Source organism: Alternaria arborescens (genome assembly GCF_004154835.1).
Source record: "Alternaria arborescens strain FERA 675 chromosome Unknown contig_2, whole genome shotgun sequence".
NCBI lineage: Eukaryota > Fungi > Ascomycota > Dothideomycetes > Pleosporales > Pleosporaceae > Alternaria > Alternaria arborescens.
The window spans coordinates 822,799-845,661 of record NW_021167857.1 but is presented as its reverse complement, the minus strand read 5'-3'; the positions used below and the strand labels follow the sequence as shown (position 1 = coordinate 845,661).

Genomic DNA, 22,863 nt, shown 5'->3' with positions numbered 1-22,863 from the left:
GGATGGTGTTGCAAAAAAGGAGCGTGGCTTTCGGAGGGCGTCCTACAACTCCACACTAGAAAACAAGTCCAGAAGCGTTTCGCAACCAGTTCCGTGAGCAACAAGAGGTGCTTTGTTGATGGTTGCGTCAATAGCTCAATTGCTGCAGCACATCGTGTTCGTTTCGGCAAAAGCCACCAATCGTGCCCCTACATAGTACGCGTAGTAGCGTGTTGGGCGCTTGTTCCTCACATCTGTCGTCATCTTTGAGACGCGAGATAAGGCAAGGAGTTCTGCAGATCCCGCATAACGTCGAATGATCGCTCCAGCATGGTCGCGAGCAGTCAAGGTGAAAGCGGCCCTTGTAAGATCTGCTTGGCTGGCAACGGTATTTCTGGGGTACGTTACCGACGAAGAACGGGTGCTATTTTTGGCGGAACGCGATGGTCCGATCGCAACAGGTAAGACGTCTGTAAAACGTCAACTTGCTCTTCTGCTATGACCACCAACTTGCATAAGTCGAAACGCGCCCGCTGTAAAGAGGACTGACCACCAGTGTGACGATGTATGATCATCGTGAATATGAGCTGACCAAGCGGGTGTTCTGCGGCGCCGCTGCGTGTGGTCGTCGTGGTGCGTGCCCAAGGTATCCATCCAGGCAGTGCACGAGTTCATGCGAAGCAGCTCCTACACTCCGTGACTTTCCCATGCATCAAGTTCAAAAAGCAAAAGGCTAGCAACAGGTGGGGTCGCCAACACTTCTGATTCACGCGTATAGGTTGTTGTAAGCGAAGACGATTCAGATCCTATGAAACGTGATCAGGCCTCCATCTTGCGCAGGCCAACTCGAACCTTCAGCGACGGGATGGAGAGATTGCATGGAAGTGTGCATTCATGCTGATGTTGAGCTGTGTGGCGGAGCGTATCCTGCAGCGGGTCCAGACGCCTGCTAGTTAAGAAACGAGGCGTAAGGCTGAGGCACTCGTAACGACGCACCTGGTGGACGCTTGTGAACAAATTACCCAATTAGTCCGCGACACGGCCGTTCCGTTCATCTTTTGCTCGGAGGCGCACCACGATGATTGGAAGGCGTCGGGAGCGATCGAAATCTAGGGTAAATGGATAAACAGATGTGTCTGGATCTGGAATGGTAAACCAAGGCATTCAATCTCTTGCGGACTATGGATGCATGCATCCCATGTAGCTCGCTCGCACAACACACGCGACGACGAATAGCTCTGTGTCATGTCTGGTGGTGGCCGAAGTAGACCTCGGGAGAGGTTTTCGGCCGCGTGTTAGCGGACCTTGGGAGTGGTGGGTACACTCAGACAAAGAAAATGAAGGTTTCGCAGCAAAGTATGTATTGTTAATATTCCGGTAGACATCGCCAGCTGCGACGTTGTTTGTAGACGATGCGTTGTCGGCGGTCTCGTAATGTCGATGGGGTGGTAGAGCGCGAAAAAGGAATGGCGGCACTTACGAGCCACATGTGGCAAGCGCCAGTCGCGTCGCGTGTCGCGACTTCGAGAATCACGCGTAGTCCAAGCTTGCTCCAACAACGACAGTTCCCCGCCATGTGTATTTGCAATTGAACGTATGCAGCCTTGCACGATTAGTCCTGTCTTTCTACGTACATTGTCATTTCTTGTAATACGCGCTTAATACGATCCCATACACCGGAATCTAGATCTTCTCCCGAGTAACGTCAACGAAGACCTTACGCGACCTCTGCAGAAAGCAACCACCACGTATCGAGACGCCATATTCGCGAACGGTAAACCAGGGCTTCTATCGATATAGATACTATCCAGTCCTGTCACCACTAGCCATGACATCAGCACAAACCTCGCCAACACGCGCGACAGACGCGTCGGCAAAGCCTCGACCAAAGCTGCTAGCAGCTCTACGCAAACCTGCCGCAGATTCTTCAGAGAGCGAAGCTGAATCAGAAAATGAAGTGTCCGGATCCGAAGATGATGCGACCCCCATAATCAGCGCAAAGCCAGCTACAACAGCACGCCCTCAACCGGATATAGAGCGCACTAATGAGGAAGACGAGAGCGATGGGGAAGACGCATACGAACTTATGAAGAAACGACTAGCTGCCAATAAGAACTCATCATCAAAATCGGCAGCTCCACAAGAAGCACAACAGGAAACGCCAATTCTTGCTACAATTGAAAGTAGCGAAGATGAGGACGCGATGCCTGTACGAGCGAACATCCGCAAACCAGCCACAATCCGGACGAAGACAGCAAGCCCTCGAGCATCTGCATCACCAACCGTACGATCCCGACGATCATCGCCGGGGCTTTTTGTCACGCCAGACCCTTCGCCAGCGAAGAAGCCATCGCGACGATCACCGAATGCTGGTTCAGAGTCAGACGAATCTTCGCATCCCCTGCACAATGCCGACCTGCAAGAGCGAGTGCGACGGATTCGAGAGGAAAGACTGGCGAAGCAACAGGAGGAGGAAGCACAACAAACCAAGCCCAAGAAGATTGCACGGCGGCCAGCAGATCATGGTTCAGGCACCGAGTCAGATGGTGAGGGGGGTAGGCGGCTCACACAACATGCTAAGCCAACTCGCAGGGCTGGCAAAAAGGCCATGGAGGCAATGGCGCGGGATCAGCAGCGCATAAGCCGTAATATGCAGCTTACCCACCAAGCCAAGACGAAGAAGCGCTTCACGACACAGGATCTGTTCAAGAAGTTCAACTATCAAGCGCCCGGCGCCGAAGTGGTAACCCTCCCCACACCAGAACCCAGCTCAGCATTGGCATCCTCTGACGCAGAGGCAAACCAGATACATGACACGCCGCCAACAAGTCCACCCAGACAACATGCCCCCAACGAGAAGGATGTTCCACTGGATCAACAGATTTCTATCACAGTGGCCGACAGCAAGGCACAATCACCCGGGTCCGTCAAGCTCGATAAGGGTAAAGGACGAGCACCTGAGTTTCAACATCTGCCAGTGCATCCTTGGATGAAACAGACCGAGCCGGTGACTGTGGGCAAAGCTGTGGTAGAGACTCAGAAGGCTACGGACAATGGCATGGTGGAACTCTCTGATTCGGATGATGATCTGCAGGTAGAAAAGCCCAAGAGTAGATTCCCTGTCTTTGATCGATTGCCTACGAAGAAGGACCACGAGGCCGGATCGCTTGTACATCTTCGTGCTCTCGCTCAATTGGTGAAATCACCACCGAAGAGCAAGAAGGGACAGAAGATAGTGACTCGTCTTGAGATGGAGTTTTCACTGGCCCAGAAGGCTCGCCAACAAACAGCAAAAGCCAAAGAGGAGAGGATAGCCGACCTGATCAGGCGAGGCCATAACCCCGAGACTGAAGAGGAGAGGGAGAAACGCCAGGAAGAAATCGACGACATGGTGGCAATGCTCGAGAAGCAAAGGCAAGAGGACCTCGAGCTAGCCAAGATGGAGAGAAAGGAGGCAAAGAAGAACGGCGAGACCATCGATGATCTCCCATCCAGTGACGAGGACGATGGCGACTACGTTGGTAGTGACGAGGAAGATGCCAACCCGGGGGAGAACGATGACCAGGAAGATGCTGAACTCGTTCTCTCAGGCTCCGAAGATGAGGGCGAAGATGAAGCAAGCAACCCAGATGATGCGGATGCTCTCATCGATGGAATGGCTGACGAAGACGACGAGCCAGCGGAGAAGGTACAAGCCCAACAAGACGACGATGCCGATATGGATATGGATGACGACGATGCGGTTGCGCCAGTCCGCAGACAAATGGTGAATCGTGCTCGCAATCGAGTCATCGATGACGACGATGAGGATGGCGATGCTGTGGCGCCTAGGCCTGCCACGCCCACTCAACCAGCAACTCAAAACGACGCAATGGCCGCTTTTGGTTTCGGCAATGCCAACGCCGGAATAGGGCTCACACAGATGTTTGCAGGCACCATGGCCGAGTTGGAGTCTGACTCACAACCTGCTACCGCCGTTAACACTGAGCAAGATTCTCTAGACTTCCTACGGAACCTGCCTGATACTCAACCTGGCGTAAACTTTAGTCAAGCTTCAGAATTTCTGGTTCCCAACAGTCAATCTCTGGCGTCTCCACAAAAGAACACACAGGCTGGTGACGAGTCTCAGTTCAGCATGGGGATAGGCCAAGTAGTCAATACATCCCCACAGTTCTCGCGAACGCAGGTCGAAGACTTCGAGCCTACCCAGGATGCAGGATTCTCCTTCTCTCGGTCGCCAGCAGGCCTTGTCCTGCCCCCATCCACAGTCGATACCGTCATGATGCCCGTTGCTGAATCGCCGATCAAGCAAAAGGGCAAGCTCCAGCGTGGACGACGAGAGGCAGCTGTTGAGCTCTCTGACGTTGAAGACGACCTAGTCGATGCTGAGGAAGAGAGCGAGGACGACATCCAACGCCCTCCTAAGCATAGCAAGAATGCTTTCAAGAAGATGCAACAAGAAGCCAAGAAGGCGAAGGCGGTTGAAGAGTTCAATAAGAAGAAGAGTATGGCAAGGGAAGCTGTCATGGAACAAGCCGAGGAGTCTGAAGATGAGTATGCTGGACTTGGAGGAGCCAGTGACGATGAAGAGGGCGAGGAAGACGAAGACCTCAAGGATATGATCGACCACAACGATGTCAAGGTTGACGAGCGCCAGATTGCCGCTTTCTACGCGTAAGTTCAGCTTCCATCTTCACATATACATTCATGATACTAACATAGATCAGTGACAAGACGAAGAAGGACGACGAGAAGCAACTCGCCGAGCTCTACAAGAAGATGCAGAGGAAGGGCGGTCTGCGCAGGGCTGGCGGCTATGATGGCATCGACATGTCCGATTCTGAAGACGAGGCCGAGTTGCGCCAGCGAAAGAAGCGCGCTGCATTCCAAAAGCAGACTCACGCCTTGTTGCAAGACCAGAAAGTCAAGGCACTCGCTGACGACGACAAGAAGAAGGCATTCTTCAATACACTAGCTGATTTTGCCGACGAGGGCGAGTACGACTACCTCAACATGCCCGAGAAAGAGTTGGACACGAACGACTCGCAGTCTCAAGAGAATGTCCAAGGTGACGACATAGCCATTCCAGATTCACAGGCCCAGTCTCAAAACCTGTCAACGCCAAACAGTCCACTTAAGCGCAAGTCTCAAGACTCGCAAAAGGAAAACCGGCCACCTCCGCACATGCGCCGTACAGCCGCATCCGACAGCCTCGCCCGCAAGCCCCTGACTGCGGATGATGTCAGGGACTCTATCTCGGAGCTCATTGAAGACCCACGCATCGTGATACCAGACTCGCAGCTCTCTGACGCCGAAGATGACCAAGAAGCTGCCTTTATCCCAGCGTCGCGGAAACCCATCATCGACCGACTGACTTTGAGTCGGCAGTCTACAGTCGACGAATCTGTAGGCGGAGACTCCAATGTAGCCTTCCATGCTGCATCTCGCTCTGCTGCAACGCCAGGATTCCGCGTTCCTTCGCTCATACGCCAGGCGACTAGTAATCTGTCTGTCAGCAGCGAACGGTCAGCAAGCAACAGTACTCCGAAAGAGAGTGCTGTGCGGAGAGGTGGTACTGGAAGGAGTAACATTCACGCTCAGGCACGAGAGGCAGAGCGAAGAGCGTTGCTGGAGAAGAAGGAGGGGAAGAGGAAGGAAGCACTCCGGAAGAAGGTGGAAGGTGGAAGGAAACAGGGTATGAGGAGTGTACTTAGCGATCTTAGCGGTGGGTTTGAGTGATGCACGCTTAACGTTTTGGGTCTTGGACAACTGGTAGCATATACTCACATGGTGTTGGCGTCATTTAGTTACGTGCTGCACACAAGCACTATTACATTATAGTTTCCATCTATGCATTTTTTCAATTCTTATCCATTTCTGCTTTTACTGCTTGGTACAACGAATTTCTGCGCAGAAAGACAAGGAACATCAATACCCGCTTGACCTTAATAAGAGAGAATACTTAATAATGAGGTCGACGTGCGACTCTCGATTCAATACCTATACTTATTTGTCCAATATGTTACAGTATTTACATGTTTCGTCTCATTCATCACGTCACACTATACACGTTCGCTTACCCAAATGGCTCCTCTACAGCCTCCTCTTATAACTTCAGTAAGCAAGTCGTATGGCTTCGCTTCCTTGGCATCGTTCTCTACCGCATGATCCAGGTGCTCCAGCTCCTCGTCTCGTATCCTCCTTAGCTCAACTACCAACTTGTCCAGCTCTGGGCCCAGACTTTCGCCCCGCTGCTCGCACTTGTTTGCCCAGTCCAGCAGCACTCGCACCTGCTCATTGTAGTGGGTACCAATCTCTGTCTCGACAGCCTCGGTGCAGGCCATGGCTGCCTCACGACCCATGACAGCAGTCGACCAGCCAAGCATGGTGGCCGCAGCGGTCCATATCGGTGTCATTGCAGTGGGCCGTATGCGGTGCTTGGAGATGACCTCGTTGAAGAACTTGTAGTGGCCTGCCTCCTGGTCGTACATGTGCTTCATGAGTGGTCGCAAGTGCGGGTGTGACCGTGTGATGACGGGCGATTGGGCAGCGTATATCAGGATGGCGGCGAGTTCACCCGTCTGGTTCACTCTCAATGCAGAGGAAAGGAACTCTTGCTGCTCTTGCGTGAGCGGCCGTATTGGCTTGCCATTTTTCTGTGTTTGTAGCGAGGGCCGTGATTGCGGAGATTCAGACTGTGGAGGTGGTGGTTGTGGTGCTGATACGGTACTGGAGAGGCGTGACGTTTGGCGTGGTGCACGGCTTGTGGTACTTGGGGCGAGGAATTCGAGCACAGGGTATTGGAGCCCGCGGCGGACTGCACTGTGAGATACGGCCCGCGGTGAAAGCAGGACGGAAGACATTTTGGACGTCTAGTTATTGTACAATGGAAGTGAAAGGAGAATGCGATTGTTCTTGAGCCGAGCAGGCGCAACAATAGTCTGCTGAGGTATGATGCGCTCACTGCATGCACGCTAACCAGGCCCACTTTTCGACGCGTATGGCCCAAGCGCAACGAGCGTTTCCCCGACCTTTGGACTTCCCACGTTCTTCTTTCATCCTCTTTCCCCCTAACCACGCCCGAATCCGCTCGCAGTCCCCCCAGCGACACCGTTTTCGCCTCCACCATCGCCTTTACGACCCAGAGTTTACCGCGAAATCCTCGCGAGCCGCCTTCACAATGTCAGATATCGACGATGAGCTCTTCGCCCTCGCTGGCGGTGACGAAGATGCAGACGTCGAAGAAGGCGAGGCGTGAGTACCCTCTCTCACCTGTCACCCTCCTCCACTGCCTCTGCCTCGCGACTTTCCATCGCTTCCAATGCTCTGGGCCCTCCACCCAACTCTCTACCGACCACCTCAACCCCTTACCGCACCATGGCGCTGACTCCACGTAGCTCGTCGCCCGCCGCCTCATCGCCAAACTCGCTAGGATCCGACGCCATGGACGAGTCGGATTCAGACCGCGACGATGACGTACCAGAGCGTGCTGCAGATGTTCCCTACCCCCTAGAGGGCAAGTACATCGACGAGGCAGACAAGCGCCACATCCTGGGCTTGTCACAACTGGACCGTGAAGAGATTCTGGGCCAACGCGCCGAGGAGATGAGCAGCGCCAACTTCAAGGCCGAGCTCGCCAGGCGCGCAGCAAATGTCCAGAACGACCGGAAGCGCAAGGCTAGTTCCGAAGACGCCGACGAGCGTAAGAGCAGTCGCCCCAAGGTACAGCCGCGGAAGAACGAGAAGCTCGAGGCATACAAGCGCGAGCGTGAGCAGCGCGGTCAGCAGCGGCAACGGAACGACGACCGACGCAGTGGCCGCAGGCGGTCCAGCTCTGCCGATCGAGATGGTGGCTCGGACGTCGATGCTGATGGTGAGAGCGACGTCGAGTGGGACGACCGCGTGCCAGAGAAGGCCCGCGAAGAGGTGCCTGCCACCCTTCGCGATTTCGAGTCCGTTCGTGTTGGCCGAGGATTCTTCTCAGAAGTCTGTTTCCATCCAGGTTTCGAAGAGGCCATGACTGGCGCATTTGGACGTGTTGGTGTGGGCCAGGATGCTCAACGCAGGACCTTGTACAAGATGGCGCAAATCAAGGGTAAGGAGAACGACACCTACATCGCGCATCATGCTAACATGTTGTTTTCAGGTTTCTCAGCTGGCAAACCCTACGTTTTCGAAGGAAAAGACGGAAAGCGCGTCGCAACGGACCAATACGTCATCGCCCAACACGGCTCTGTGAAGAAGGACTACCAGTTCCAATTCTTGTCGAACCAGCGCTTCAGCGAAAGCGACCTCGACGCATACCGCCAATCTCTTATAGAGGCCAACGCCAAGGTCCCCACACAATCCTTCCTCCAAAGAAAATACGACGACCTCAAGGCTCTGCAGAACCACCACTGGACTGATGCTGACATCAGCGCACGCATCGCCAAGTCGAAGAAGTACGCACATCTCCTTAACCGCTCCAACTCGGATGCCCAGCCCAAGATTGCGACACAGTCAGAAACGGCCGCCGCACGTATCGCCGAGTTGAACCGCAAGAACCGCATTCTGGAAGCCGAGCGTGTTCGCAAAGCACAACTCGACCAACAGCGTCAGAAGAAGATGGAACAAAAGAAGGAGATGGCCCGGCGGAAAGCAGAAGAAGAGGCCAGGAAGGCTCAAGAGGAGGAGGCAGCCAGGAAGAACAACAACCTGGACGTCGATGCGCTGTTTGACGGTGACGCTTCAAGCCGAGCAAGCACACCAAACCCACAACAACCACAGCAAGGCAAGAAGAAGACCGAGCGGAAGGGACTACCGACGTTTAGAAAACCCAAGATGGATGACGATATCATTGCTAACATGGACATTGGCATGGATATTGAAATTTGAGCAGGCCACCAAGCAATTTGACCTGGACTGGCTTGGTATTGATTCTTAGCTTCTCTTTTGATTCAGTCTTCCGTGTAGACCCTTAGATAAAAGTCTCTCAACTTTTGGGTATTAGCATTGCGCGGTGTTTTTTCGGTGCCTGAGACTCACGGCTATCTATTAGGGGTATGAGGTCTTTCTGCCGCATTCGGCTTCCATTCTTGCCATAGTATTATATACCAAAGATTATGTTTTGATACTATTCTGTGCGCTTTGTACCATGTCACGTCAGACGCTATTTGTCACATAATCCTCATCATATAAATTCGATGCGAAAAGCTCGTTATTAGTTCCAACAACATGGATTCTCTCAATCGCGCTGTCTGCATGATGTGGTCAACGTCACTTACTATCTAACACCAAAAATGTCGCTAAAAACAACTCTCTACACTAGGTCTCAAAGACTTCCTGGATATTACCCCAGTCGCCGCGTTCCCTGCACTCCCAGTACCCATCCTTCCCACCCTTGAGTCTCCAAACTTCTTCATCGCCCAATGCCGCAGCTTCCACGGCCCCGACCTTGGTAAACCAACGTGGTTTCCACTCGTCACCATGTTCTTCCATGACCCTTCTTCGACTGCGCTGTCTCTCCTCAAGTCGCGCTTTCAGTGCTTCGGCTTTGTCCACGTCGCCGTCTTCGAGCGCACGCTGATCGGGTCGGAGGCGGGAATCCGTGGGAGCCATGTGGTCTTGTTCGATGGCCGTGACTTGGTTGAGGGCAGCAGCGAAAGTGGTCAGACCGTAGTGCTTCTCAGCTTTGTCGACGAGGTCACCTACTTTCCAAATTGTCTTGCCGGTGGGTTGGCCGTTGGATGTGAGTTGGAGGTCGGTGGTCCACTTGCCTGTTGCGCCCATGGGCAGAACAGAGCCGGTGGCGTCGAAAACTTGGACGGAGACTTCTTCTGAGCGGCCGGCAAACATGCCACCAGCTTTGAAAGTGCAGATGGCTTTTGCGCCCGTAGTCTCTGAGATGATGGTCATAGTGCCGGAGGGTTCGAGATACTTTTCACCGGCGATGACGTTACGAAGGTACGAGGTTGCGAGAGTCCAGGAGTAGTGTTCGCCTGAACCGTGGAGGAAGATGCGCACGCGACCTTCGGTGTTGATCTCTGCACTCTTACCCCAAAACTTTTGCATTGGTGTTGGCGATTGCACAAACGTCCATTCTGCAGCTTCTGCTTGACATGCCATGCGGACGGGACGGTGGACAACCTTTTCTGCGAAGAAACGGAAACCCTTGTCTTCGCGGACAAGTTCGTAGGTCTCACCGAGCATGGGATTGAACGGCTTACGGATAGCACGGTCCTTGACACGAGCGTTGCTGAATGCTGATATGGCGAATGCGGCCATGTAGACGAGGCGCTCACCGTTGTCTGGCGTGGCAGTCACTGCAGCGTCGAGCAGCTCGCTGTACTCCAATTGCTCTGCCAGTCGTTGCAGTGCAGATGTAGGCTCGTTAGCTGATACCGGCATCGCGATAGTCGACAAATCTTTGCCGACATTCTTCCTGAAGAACGCGATAAGACTTGGAGGCTGAACCTTTGGAGCTGGAACCGTGCCGCGACGCTTCACGGGTTCAAGCGGCAGTGGTGTAAGTGACTTGGGTCGTGTAGGGAAAAGGGCTGGAGTCGTTTCACGTGACATGCGAGGTCGATCCATCATGCCAACACTGCCATTTTCTGATGACGATTCTGATTCACCATCCGAGTCGGCATCTGGCGATTGTTCGCGTTCGCGCCTATCCTCTTCGCTGTCGCGGCGGATGGTAAGGAGCTGTGACCTATTGGCGTCGCCATCTGGTGCATCGAAGAATTCATCAACGGATTCGGCTACTGATTCAAAGCTATGACGCGATTCCACGGCCGAGAGAGGCGCAGGTGGAGGCATCCGTCGTTGTTTGCTTTCGCTGATCAGTTCAGAGAACTCCTTGACGACAGAGTCCAGATCTTTGAGTAAAGCCATGCAGTTGTCGTGAACGCTTTCCTCGTGTGTATGGCTTGTGTAGCTCGAGTAGCTCATTGTGCTTGCACGGCCATTACGCTTGGGCACTGCAAGACTGCCGTTTATCGACGCATTTGAGGGCAGAGGCGGTACAGGAGGAACGGCCCCAGGTGATGCGGCACCCACTTGCGCGGACACACTCCTCTTGAAGATACCCCCAGACGGACTCTGAACGCCAGAACTGCTCGGCTTGCGTTTCCAAAAAGCCATCTTCTCGGGAGCTTTTTGTTCTGGGAAGTAGTCCCCTGATTCGGCTTCGGAGGGTGTTGGAGAAAGGCTATCGTTGACCTTGCCAACGCTTATGGCTGACGATGCACCATACTTGGGATCGGTATCCTGAGCCAGCCGTCGGACCGCGTCTCTTGTACCAGAAACTCTGCCGACCAAGGCTTCGACCCTTGCCCATTCGTTCTCTTCGGCCGCATTCATGACATGCCCAAGGCTTTGGAATGGACTGTCTTTGATTTGTAGTGTTGGCGAAGCCATGTTACCCCTATCTGACGCTGATCTTGATGCGCGATCAAGCGCGTTCTTCCACATCTGAAAGTCTTTCGCGTTGTTTGCCCGTAGTTGCCAGATCTCAGCGCCAGAGTCGACGGATATCTCTCGCGTGTCCTCGTTGGCACCAACAGCTGCTAATGACAAAGGTATGGCTCCACGTAATGCTGAGGAATGGTCGTTTCGGTAGTAGGAGAGCGTAGACGATGTAAAGTCCAAGGAGAAGAATCTCCTGGCATAGCCCTGGTTCTTCTTTCTCCTCTTCTTCTGCAGCACTCCGGTAAGGAATGAGCCGCCAGAAAGACTGGCCTGTTTCTGCGTATGTTGTGATCCCGGTCGGTCGGCGTATGCTTGTGGCAGGGACTCCGAGGATTCGACGGGGCCCATAGAGGGGCTCGATTTGGGGAGGCTCGTTGTGCTCGCGCCGGCCATGGCGTGCGCATAGTGCATGTGATGGCCAGACTTGGGCGCCGCATTCGTCGGATATGTCATGAGGACGAAGGTGGCTGTCTTGGAAACAGTCTTGGAGAAGGTGTTGTCAAAGACCAATCCGTACATGCCACCCTCTCCTGCTGGCACGTCGTATGTGCCCATGGACACCAAATCGGCCTCACATTTCCCATGCCAGTGCACCTGCTTCAGCCCAATGGCCGCCAGCTTTTCCAACACCACGGTCCTATCGTTTCGTGAGGTCGAGGCTCCGCGTCCTCGCGTTGTAGGCGGCTCGAGGCTAGGGGTGCCAGGTCCGGCTTCGACAGTCGCAGAGGCTGGCAGGTTTGGAGTTGCGCCGGTGGCTGATCCGGGGTGCTTGAAGATGCCGAAGTTGATAGATTTCTTGTGGGGTTGAACGCTCCATGATATGGTATGTCCTGAGTTGACATTGACCCATCTTACAAGGTACGACTGGCTTCAATCAGCGTGGGAGCGCGACGTGGACACTGTACATACCTTGCTATGCACCTCGATGTTCTCCATTCCAGCCATGACTGGCTGTGTGCAGTAATACTACTTCCTGTATGAGGTTGTTGTGGCTGTGGATCTTGGTACCGACAATACGCGGGGCTTGGGTGCTGAATACGCAGGGCTGTTTGTATAAACGTTTGGCGGTCGAGCGAATGCAGGGATCGGGTATGACGTTGTTCCTAGCAAGCGGACATTTCGGACGTCGGATTCGTAAGGATCGGTCGGGTTTTCGGTGCCTTGTCAGCTTCACGGCGCGCTGGCAACGATGTGGTGGTGAGTCGGAATACGGATTGCTGCGAGGCCGAGTAGTCTGGTAGAGCACCGGTTCAGGGATGCAGGGCTTTCTTTTTGTTTCCCTAGATTTCTGGGCAAGACTAGCAGAGGGATTTGCTTATAGCAGCTAAGAAAAGACGTAGCGCAGCGTGCAGAGAATGTTTCAATGCCTGGATGACATGTGTCGACGCTACAGCTGTCTGGCGGCTGGGACCATCATCGCCCAGGGTCTGCGTTGGTTAGCCTGTTCAGCCTTACGCCATCTTTCATCAGCCACTCCATTATTCTTCTACACCTCTTCCCCGTTTGAGCTACTCGACTAACCGGCTTTCTAGCCACACTGTTTCTTGTTTGTCCGTCTTACCTTTCTCCCCTTTCCGTGCCATCGCAGCATGCCAAAGCAACTTCTCGGTATATGACGTCGCCCGAGGCCTGCACATGTACTGTAAATATCCTGCTCGGCCGATGCCAGTACTCCTGCTTTGCAGCTCCCGCTTCATCCGACTCTCTGATATCATGCCCTACTGCTGTGGACTATTCCAGGGCTGTTTGCTTTCTACGTCTCGTGACAGAGGCCTGCCGGCCGATGCAATGGACACCGACTCGCCGTATCCATGGTTGCTATACGAGCCATGAACGAGTACCTGCGACACCCCCACTCTTGGAAACAAATGGAGGGCCTGTTTCACTCGACGAGTCTGACCACACCGCACCATGCGTTCTTCTACACAATAATCAGGCTGCGCATTCATGTTCTGGCTTCGCCCTGCAACTCAGCTCTGGGCAAACTTTTGAAAAATTGGCGTTGGGTCCGGGCTGCACAGCTTCCCAGCTTCCCAGCCTCCCAGCCACCCAGCGCGACAACAGGACTTTAGGACAAGTATACCACAACGCGTCTGCACACCCATCTCAAGGTGGCACACTGCATCGCGTACTCTTCACTTTATGCCCAAGCCGTTTAGGGCTAACAGGACTGTGCTATTAACACTGTCACAAACAATCACATCGCCTGCAGCACCCCCTCTACGCCACAACTTCCACCAAACACCTCGAACCATGCAAGTCCTGGCATCATTATAGATCTTGTTTCAGATCGACAAACGTAGGTACGAATTCCTCAATGTCGAGGCTAACTCGCGTTGATGATGATGCAAATCATCCCGCTATACCCATTTCAACACGGAGCATCATGCCTTCGGACTCTATTCCGGACAAGCATTTCTACGCGTACTACTCACGCGCAACCCTCTTAGTGCATTAGAAACGTCTTTCCAGAATTCTTCCGCGAGCGATTCAGTGTAGTTTGCCCTCTATTTCCAATATGTGGGGTATTTGCATACAACGAGTAATTTCATCTAATTTACCTCGTTCGCACCTGTAGATCGTCTGTTCCGGAGACCCGGATTAGTTTGGTACTGGTATAATACTGTTGGCATCATACTTAACGGGCCGCTCCCTCTTCAGAACTCATCTCTTGGCTACTTGCATTCTGTGTTACTGCTAGGACTCTCATAACAACATGGTGAAGTCAACTGCTCTCGCGCTGTCTCTCGCCACTACCGGCCTCGCTGCCCCATACTCAAACGGCTCATCATGGTCTGGCTGGAAGAATGTCAAACAACTCTTCGTCTTCGGTGATTCCTATACGCAAACCGGCTTCGACGTGAAAGGAACACAACCCAGCGCCTCAAACCCGTTCGGCAACCCGGCGTACCCCGGCTACACGTCCTCCAATGGACCCAACTGGGTTGGCTTCCTCTCTACAACCTACAATGCCAGCGACCTTCTTACCTACAACATGGCCTACGGAGGCGCCACTGTTGACTCCGACCTCGTAACACCATACGCCCCCACAGTCATCAGCATGAAGAACCAAGTCCGCACCGAATTCCTTCCCACATATGGTGCACATCCGGACACCGCACCCTGGTCATCCGCGTCGTCTCTCTTCGCCTTCTTCATCGGCATCAACGACGTAGGAAACAGCTGGTGGCTCAACAACGCCACGCTCTACGACACCATCTTCTCTGTATATGGTAGCCTCCTCGAAGACGTATACGCAACCGGCGCCCGCAACTTCTTGTTCCTGAGCGTGCCGCCCGTCAACCTTGCGCCAATGACGTTGAACCAAGATGACGGTGGTTACGCAAAGGAGAACGAGGGTAAGGTTATCCTGGATTGGAATAAGAGGCTCAGTGAGATGGTGAACGCGTTCCAGGCGAACCATACTGGAACCACTGCCTTTGTACATGACACCTGGGGTCTGTTCAATGCCGTCATTGAGAACCCCGCCAGTTATGAGCAGACCGCCGGATTGAAGAATGTCACTGACTACTGCGCGGCGTACATGAAGTAAGTTGTTCCTGGTGATGTGGATGCAGACGAACTGGGTAGCGCTAACAAAGTTGCAGTGGAACACCGGATTGGTACACCAAGAACGACACTTGCGAGTACCCAGTCAACGAGTACTTGTGGCTCAATGAGCTACATCCTACTTTCCCTATTCACAACGCCACTGCAGCTTCAATCGCAGAGTTGTTGAGCAAAGAGTAAAGGAAAAAGAAGAGAGCGAAGATTTTAAAGATTCATTGTATATATGTAAGCCTCGAATAAAGGACCAAATTGTTGATGAACGAGACAGTCAACTCAAGAACGCCATAAGATTACTATTACCAACTAAATAATTGAGCGTGAAACCAGAACTTTCCAAAAACGATCAAAGAAGGCTCATGATAACAGGAAACGAAACCCCCTCACTTAATTAATCCTCTTGTTGTGCAAGATGGCACTTCCGTTGACCATGGCAGTGTGCTGACCCTTTCCGTGTCCGTGACCGATAGAGACCAGCTCATCGCTTCCCAGACTCCAGTCCGCAATACCCTTGAAGCCACCCTCCTGGCTCTCAGCCTTGCCAGCACCAAATGCCTTCGCATCCCACTTCTCTGTACCCTCCACACCCTTCCACTTGCCCTCTGAGCCGAACACGCGGAACAGCTGGGCGTTGAGGTGCTCGTACTCGTCGTAAGACTTGGGCCAGCCACCATAGCGCTGGTACGCAAGCTTGAGGAGATGGAGGTGCTTGAGCGCTGTCGCCGACTTGTCGAGCGTGTTGGAGTCAATAGCAGCTGAGGGTGGCGAGTTGGGCGCGTTGTTAACGTTGACACCTTCGCGAGCGAGGAGCTCGGCGGTGGTGTCGTCATCGTCATCCTCGTCCTCGTTGGCGGAATTGGCTGGGTCGTTGACGAGGACGCGGAGGATATCCTCGTGAATGCCAATGGCCTTCTTGAAGTAGTCCGCGGCGAGGCCAGCGGTCTTTTCGCCCTTGGCAGCTTGCGCTTGGTACTTGTTGCCAGTCGATGTGTAGAGCTGGGCGAGGAGCTCGTACGTCTCGATGGTGACTGGAGCGCGAGGACCGTGGGCTCGGCGCATGTTGTAGGCAATGTCTTCTGCGAGACGGATGGCCTTGACCTCATCGTTGGCAAGATAGCGAGCGCAAATGAGGCGGCGACCAAGGTTGAGAAGCACCTCGGCGGGCCATGATCTTTGCGCGTCGCGTGTCTGCCAGAGAGTTGTGAGGAGCCACTCGAGACTCTCGTAGTCTTCCTGTTCGCCCAAGAGGACGGAAAGGTGGCTCAACTCGTACAACTGGACTTGAGCAAAGTTGATCTTGAGGTTCCTGCAAATCTCGAAAATCTTCTTGACAATACGGTTGGAGAGAACCAGCATCTTCTTGCGAAGAGTAGGGTCGGGGCACTTCTCGCCATCGCGCCCGACAAGCAGCGAGGCAAGCTTGAAGCCCATGCTGATAGCACGGGGGCCGTTGTAGCCGTCATGCTTGCTGGCGTAGAGGAAGCCAAGGTTGGCGATATCGTACGCCTCGTGGAACATCTTCGCCTTGGTACATTTGGCCACGCTCTCATTAGAGGACAGGATAACGGCGCGGTTGAAGTTCTTGTTGCGGCCGTTGCCAAGATGGTCAAGGATACCAATGATGAAGATGCGTGGCGACTCCTTGCTGAAGTCCTTCAAGTCCTGTGCGTCACGCTTGACAAAGAGACCAACTGCTTGCTCCTCAACAACTGCAATCATGTCCTTCTGGTCGTTGCGGCGCAGGAAGTAACGTAGAGGAGCGGCAGCCAGCAGGATGTTGGTAAGGCTCTCGTTGTTGTCGAGAGTCTGGTGAAACTGCACCCAGTAGATGTACTCCATGGTCAAATCAGCGTAGATTTCCGAGAAGCTGATGCTAAGATCTTTACGAAGGTTGTATTGAAGAGATGCGAGGAAGGCGATAGCCGTACGGTTGCTCTTCGTCAGGTCAAATGACCACTTGGATGCGTTGCGAGCGTCCTTGGCGCAGATTTGACGGTGAAGCTCGTGAACCATCGCATGCGCAGTGCTGACCTGTTCAATAGCCTGGAAGGTCGCAGCGATAGACCTGGCGGACTCGATCTGCTTCTGCGAGGAGGTCTCCTTTGAAATAATCTCAGAGACAGTCCTTGAGATCTGTTTAACCGCAACATCTGACTTCTGCTGGCGCGAATATAGAGACGAGAGCTCCCTCAAACTTGTGAGCGAAGATTCGTGGCTGTATCCATTCTCGCGCGTAGATTGCTCGAACTGCGACTCGGACATACTCAAAGCACGCTGCACGGTCTCGGCCTTCATGCTGCTGGAAGAAGAAGAGTGCATCTGCTTGGAGTAGAGAGATGACAGTGCATGCTTGATCTCCGAGATGCTGGTAGTGGTTGTGACCTGCTTACCCGACTGCGAGACCGCCTCGTAGAGCGAGATGGCCTCCGACATATGCTGCTCGCTGCTCTGAGCTACCTGTGCGAGCGCAAGGGTTGCGCTGACAGCGATGGTCGACTCAGCACCAAAGACGGCAATGGAAGTCTCGCGGTACTCCTTGGTCACCTTGTAGAGTTCAGACCAATTGGCCTTGGTCTCCTCCAGGCACTGGTAGTATCGCTCGTATAGCGTCTCAACAAATTTCACGTCGGTGAAGACCTTGTGCTGCTTGGTCTGGCGAACGAAAGTGTTCCAGAGCACTCTATAGAAGGTTACGGCTTCTGCGTACCTGCGGTCTTCCCAGTAGGTGACTGTGACAACGAGCATAGCATCCAGCGCATCCCTGTGGCAAACGTCTGAGTCCTTGTTGAGAGCCGTGAGGATCTGCAGGTAGTAGTCCAGCCAGTAGCCATGGTTGCGAGGGTGGCTGCGGCATCTTTGAGCGAGAATGTACAGGGTCTGAATGGTGTGCTCGTGCGTGTGGCCCAGACGGTTGCGGTAAACAACCAAGATCTCCTGGTAGGTGCTGATTGCCTTGTCCGCGTAGCCGTGCTTGTCGTAGAAGTTGATCAACAGGTTCTTCGACTTCTCGAAAATGGCCTTGTCGACGTTCTCGGTGACTAGAACAGCGCGGAAGAAGCGGCTGTAGACATCGTCAACCCTTTCAAGCTGTCGCGTCTGCAGATAGCATTCTGCGAGGCGCTCGACAAGCTCGATTGACTCCTGAGTGAACACAGTCGCCATGGTGACATCATGGATAGAGTTGGCGAGGAAAGAAGACCAAGTACGCTGCAGAGTAGCATGGATAACACTGATGGCGGCAGTGTAGTTCTTCTTCGCCATGTGTTGCACTACCAGCTTCTTGGCTAGCGCCATAGTGCTAGACTCAATAGTCTTGGAGCTCGATATGGTCGTGAAAAATACGTCTTGGTACACAGACTCCGAAATGATCGTCGTAGTTTCCGTTGTAGAGCTGGAGCTATTCAAACTATGCTGGACGAGCTCATTGGAAGTCTGGGAAAGTTGCTGGCTGATTTCACGCGACTCAGAGGACTCTTCGCTGCTGGACTTGCGGTAATAGGAATGGGCGAACTTGAAAATTGAGAGTGCTTGAGAGTGCGCATTCATGCTTCTCATCTCCTTGGCAACGCTTGTGAGACGTTGAACGATGCTCTTCGCAAAGGACAGATGATGGGACTCATACTGCTGCCAGACTGAGGTCAGAATAGCCACAGACTCGTTGGTACGCTTCTGACTCTTCAAGAACTGAGAATAAGAGGTGGCAATCTCAATGTTCTTCTCGTGCCATTCCACAGATTGGACAGTACGGCATTTGGATGAGACCTCCATCCAGAGCTCAACGTACATCCTCTCGACTTCAGCGAACCTCTTCATAGTGAGAAGCTTTTGGATCTGGATCAGCATGGCGTTGATAGTAGAGATGGTGAGAATCTCGACGTGCTCTTCATCGTCTTGGTCAACTTCGAAAGAGAAGTCATCGTAGATCTCAATCTCACGATCGCCTGTGCCCTTTCCAAGAGTCACTTGGAGATGATCATGGATATCATGGGCTTGATGTGAGTCTCGGCCATAAAGCTGGATGGTGGCATCCTGGATGAGGCGGTAGATTTCAATGGAGCGCTCCTGTTCGTTGATGGACTCGTAAAGCTGGGCCAGAACCTTGCGAGTCTCGATGACTAGCTCGGAGGTGCTGCCGTATTGACGCTCGTAGGTGGTAATCAACACCTTCAAGATTTCCTCACGGCGTGTCATAATCTCAGTCCTAGTGGTCGTTGTCTGAGTCTCTGTGATCTTCAAGAACTGGCTTGCGCAATCCAAGGTCAAAGGATGCATATCCGACAAAACCTTCCGACTAACGATAGTACACAGGTAGAGATACTTCGTGGCCTCTGTGACGTTCGAGATGAGTAGATAGCTTGAGACAATTGACAGGTATGTCTGGAGAAGACCGGGGTGGTTCTCTGGGAGCATGTTCCTGCGAAGGATGCTAACAAGCCTCTGTAACTCCAGAGCCTCAGGGATAGGCAATTGGGTATCCCAGCAGTAAGACTCCAGAATGGGGAACATGGTGCTTTCGGGGAACACCTTCTGGAGTTCGCCGGTGGGCTTGAACTCGCCAGACGACTTAGGAGCCAGAGGAGACTGCTGGAGATGCAGAACCCAGTATCGCACTGCGTACTCGAGGAAAGGATGCTTCCTGAACAATCTGTCGGGGGTTGAAGGATCAAATGTGTCGAAAGTCGGTTCGGCAGTGTGGTCCTTCAAAGTATGCTTGGAGTAAGCAAGTACTCTAAGAAGCATGTCCGTCTCGCTGTCCTTCAGAGGGATAGGAATCTTTCCATTGGCGGAGAAGTCATGCAGAGTGGAGTGAATGACGGGGTGCTTGAAGCGGACTATGCGTTGATGCAGAGTGAACAATGGTGCGAGCGTCTTGAAGATCTCGTTCGTGTTCACACCTTTTTCCGATACAGTGCCGCGTTGTACGTCGACTGAGAACAGGGTCTGAATCTCGTCGATGGTCAGAGGTCGCTCAGCGGCCAAAACCCACGATAGCAATGTCTTTGCGTCGTTGGTCGGGTTTAGAGTAGTAAAGAGCTTGAGAATCAAGTCCTGGACAGACAAAGACGGCTTGGAAGATTCAAAGCCCTCCAATGTCTTCATCAAGGCATCTGGTGACTTCTGGGTATTCAGCAACTCACAAGTCAATGTGATGTGTAGGAATGACCCGTTCGCCATGCTGATGATACGGTCCAAGATTTGTTCCTGTTCGAAAGGACGCTGACCATGGAAGTGGTGGTTGTGAATCAAAGCCCGTAGTGCGACAGCGTGAAGATCGTCACGAACATCTTCTTTGATAATCTGATGCTGGATCCCCTTGGCTGAAGACGGCAGCTTCATAGAAGAAGACAATGTGATCAGCCTTACACCCTTGCCTTGCTGAGTGACCTTAGCCAGCCTCTCAAGGAGGTCAGCAGGACTGACAACGCCAGCAGCTTGAATAGAGGCACTGTTAGAGGCAGCGATCTCGTCGAGACCGTCGACAATCATCACCAACTCGTTGCCACCACTAACAGGGTTCTTGAGAGCTTCGCCAAGCGCATGCCATAAGCATTCCTCGTAGGCCTTGAGATCATCGGAGCTTCTGCAATGGTGGTAGGCGTCGAAAAGAGCCTTGTAGACGCCCATGTTGCCAATGCGAAGATTGAGAAGTTGGAACAACAAGGACTTCACCACTGCTAACGATGTAGCAGCAGTCGGAATGTCGGGAGACAACGAGCAGAAAAGCGTGTCGTATTGCTTCTTGCTCATGGGCCGTTGCAATCGCTCAACGATCGATCCAGCAAGTGTCGTCTTTCCAGCACCTGACTGACCAGTGACAAGGAAGACGCGGTTGTCGCTCTGGAAGAATCTAGTCAAGTGCTTGAGGAACCAGAGACAAGTAAACTCCGCTTGGTTGTCTACGTAAGTCTCGTGATCCCTGGTGATTGCAGCAATCACACGGTCTTGCGAAGATAGCCATCGGCTCAGGTGTTGAACATCGATGGCTTCCTCTTCCTCAAAGTGGCCCTTCTCAATCTGAGATTGCCAGATCAATTCAACGACATTGCTCTGGCGGGTACGGAAGGTCTCGATTGTTTCACCGAAGAGCTCGAAAATGTCAAGGGTGGTTGAACCAGGTGTCATGCCTTTGACGGTCTTGTAGAACTTGATTGCTACGTCGACCACAAGAGTAATAAGATCTGTGTACAACAAACAGATCTGTTCAGTAATTTCTGAACTCGCGTTCAACAACTCCGAACGATGCAGAACCGATTGGAATGACATGGCGAACTTGTAGAAGACGGAGAAAGCTTTGTCAAGAGCCTCAGAGTTGTGGTGGCTAAGCTCGAGAAGCAGCTGCGCATGACCATACCCGATGATGGCTGCTGAACTGCTGTCCTGGGCAAAGGGCCTCACAGCTAGCTCGAATTTGTGAAGCTGCTCAGCGAAGTATAGCGCGCGGATCAGAACTTTGTCCCAACGACTACCCTTGTGGGGCAGTGTGGTTAGACGCTCGGACCTGATCCATTCAAGAAACGCAACATAGGAGACATTGCCGATGCTCTGGTAAACGCCTGCGCCTAATTCGGCCGCACTTCTCTTCCGGAGAGAGGCTGCCGAGTCCTGGACGAATGAGGTTTGGTGGCTGTTGCTGTTTCCTCGCTTGTTGTACGACATCATTGTGCTGAAGTTCCCGCTAGTTGCGCGAGAAGATGTGAATGATGGAAGACGGCCCTTTGTACGGAAGAGAGCTTGGGGCGAAGTCGGTGGTGACAACACCGCACTCGTGCCGTTTGTCTGCTGCCGACTTGAAGTGGGTCGAGTTGTTTGCATGATGGGCGTCGAGGGTTGTAGTGGTTTGATTGTATCTACGGATTCAGTGGAGACTGAGGCGCTCACTGAGGGCCGGATGGGTGATGGAGAGGGTGGATTGTATGATTGAGAGCGGACAGGAGATGGAGTAGTTGGACTATCTGGCTGTGGAGACAGTTCAAAAACAAGCTGTGTGTTACGGCCTGTTGAGCTCGGTGTTGTGGGAATAACACGAGTCGGTGTAGATACAGCCGAGGTGGAAGATGCTGACGCTGAGAGTGGCAAGGAGTTCCTTATCACTGGAGCAGGTCTTACAGTAGCTTCAGGTACTGTGTGGAGTTGAAGTTCAGGTACTGTGGAGGTAGAGTAACTGATCTGTGCAGGAGATGGTCGGCCTTTGGACACTGGTAATGACGGCGGCGAAGATGAATACCTCGTAGAAGGAGGAGACGATGTTGTGTCAGTCTCAATAGATGCCAGGGAGGATGAGCGTCTATTTGTGGTTGGAGGATCTTCAGTTGCCTGGGAGCGTCTCTTTTTATGTCTCTCTGGAGGAGGGTGATCAGCACAGCGCTATGTGGGAAAAGATGGCGACTTACTGAAAATCTGTAACATGGATTGGAAGTAACATGAAGAATATGTACTGAATAGTCCACGAGCCGTCTCTATATAATGAAGTACCTTCTACAGCTACGATCGGTTGAGGTGGACCTCACAGACCACGAGCGGGGCATATGTACCTTGATAGTATAGATCAACAGCTTATCGTCATAGTGTGAGCTGGTGAATACCCCAAAATGTGTTAACAGCTCTTACCCGCATGAGCTAATTCAGCTGAGCCAGGATGAGCTTCATGGATAGCTCAAGACAACCCTAAGGTCGATAATGCAGGTCGGCGATCATGCATCGTAACCGAGCATGACACGTCTGGTAAGTCGTTTTTGGCATGAGTGAGTGCATTGACGCGCAAGCATGGTGCATGAGCTCCACCGTATGGAGTACGTGGGGAGGCTGCGCTTGCCTCGTAGTCGGCTACAACAAGCCAATGCGGCTAAGGACTTGGACGGAGTGGGG

General features: G+C 53.0%; 6 protein-coding genes across 6 annotated transcripts; 3 read left to right on the top strand and 3 right to left on the bottom strand.

The window, feature by feature from the left end:
* Window positions 1-1,807: 1,807 nt before the first annotated feature.
* Window positions 1,808-5,718, top strand: AA0111_g1118 (hypothetical protein; the record flags this gene model as incomplete). Its single annotated transcript, XM_028645015.1, has 2 exons — window positions 1,808-4,653; window positions 4,707-5,718. 2 exons carry the CDS (start codon window positions 1,808-1,810, stop codon window positions 5,716-5,718), a joined length of 3,858 nt encoding a protein of 1,285 aa, XP_028511388.1.
* A 323-nt stretch (window positions 5,719-6,041) lies between these two features.
* AA0111_g1117 (hypothetical protein) lies at window positions 6,042-6,842 on the bottom strand (the record flags this gene model as incomplete). The annotated part of the gene is made up of 1 exon (XM_028645004.1): window positions 6,042-6,842. The coding sequence occupies one exon, from the start codon at window positions 6,840-6,842 to the stop codon at window positions 6,042-6,044; it is 801 nt and encodes a 266-aa protein (XP_028511383.1).
* Window positions 6,843-7,159: 317 nt separating this feature from the next.
* Window positions 7,160-8,853, top strand: AA0111_g1116 (hypothetical protein; the record flags this gene model as incomplete). The annotated part of the gene is made up of 3 exons (XM_028644993.1): window positions 7,160-7,233; window positions 7,377-8,074; window positions 8,126-8,853. The coding sequence occupies 3 exons, from the start codon at window positions 7,160-7,162 to the stop codon at window positions 8,851-8,853; spliced, it is 1,500 nt and encodes a 499-aa protein (XP_028511311.1).
* Window positions 8,854-9,282: 429 nt separating this feature from the next.
* Window positions 9,283-12,375, bottom strand: AA0111_g1115 (Oxysterol; the record flags this gene model as incomplete). The annotated part of the gene is made up of 2 exons (XM_028644982.1): window positions 9,283-12,294; window positions 12,340-12,375. 2 exons carry the CDS (start codon window positions 12,373-12,375, stop codon window positions 9,283-9,285), a joined length of 3,048 nt encoding a protein of 1,015 aa, XP_028511312.1.
* Window positions 12,376-14,146: 1,771 nt separating this feature from the next.
* On the top strand, window positions 14,147-15,180 carry AA0111_g1114 (hypothetical protein; the record flags this gene model as incomplete). Its single annotated transcript, XM_028644971.1, has 2 exons — window positions 14,147-14,979; window positions 15,039-15,180. The coding sequence occupies 2 exons, from the start codon at window positions 14,147-14,149 to the stop codon at window positions 15,178-15,180; spliced, it is 975 nt and encodes a 324-aa protein (XP_028511384.1).
* A 204-nt stretch (window positions 15,181-15,384) lies between these two features.
* Window positions 15,385-21,810, bottom strand: AA0111_g1113 (hypothetical protein; the record flags this gene model as incomplete). The annotated part of the gene is made up of 1 exon (XM_028644960.1): window positions 15,385-21,810. The coding sequence occupies one exon, from the start codon at window positions 21,808-21,810 to the stop codon at window positions 15,385-15,387; it is 6,426 nt and encodes a 2,141-aa protein (XP_028511313.1).
* Window positions 21,811-22,863: the final 1,053 nt, after the last annotated feature.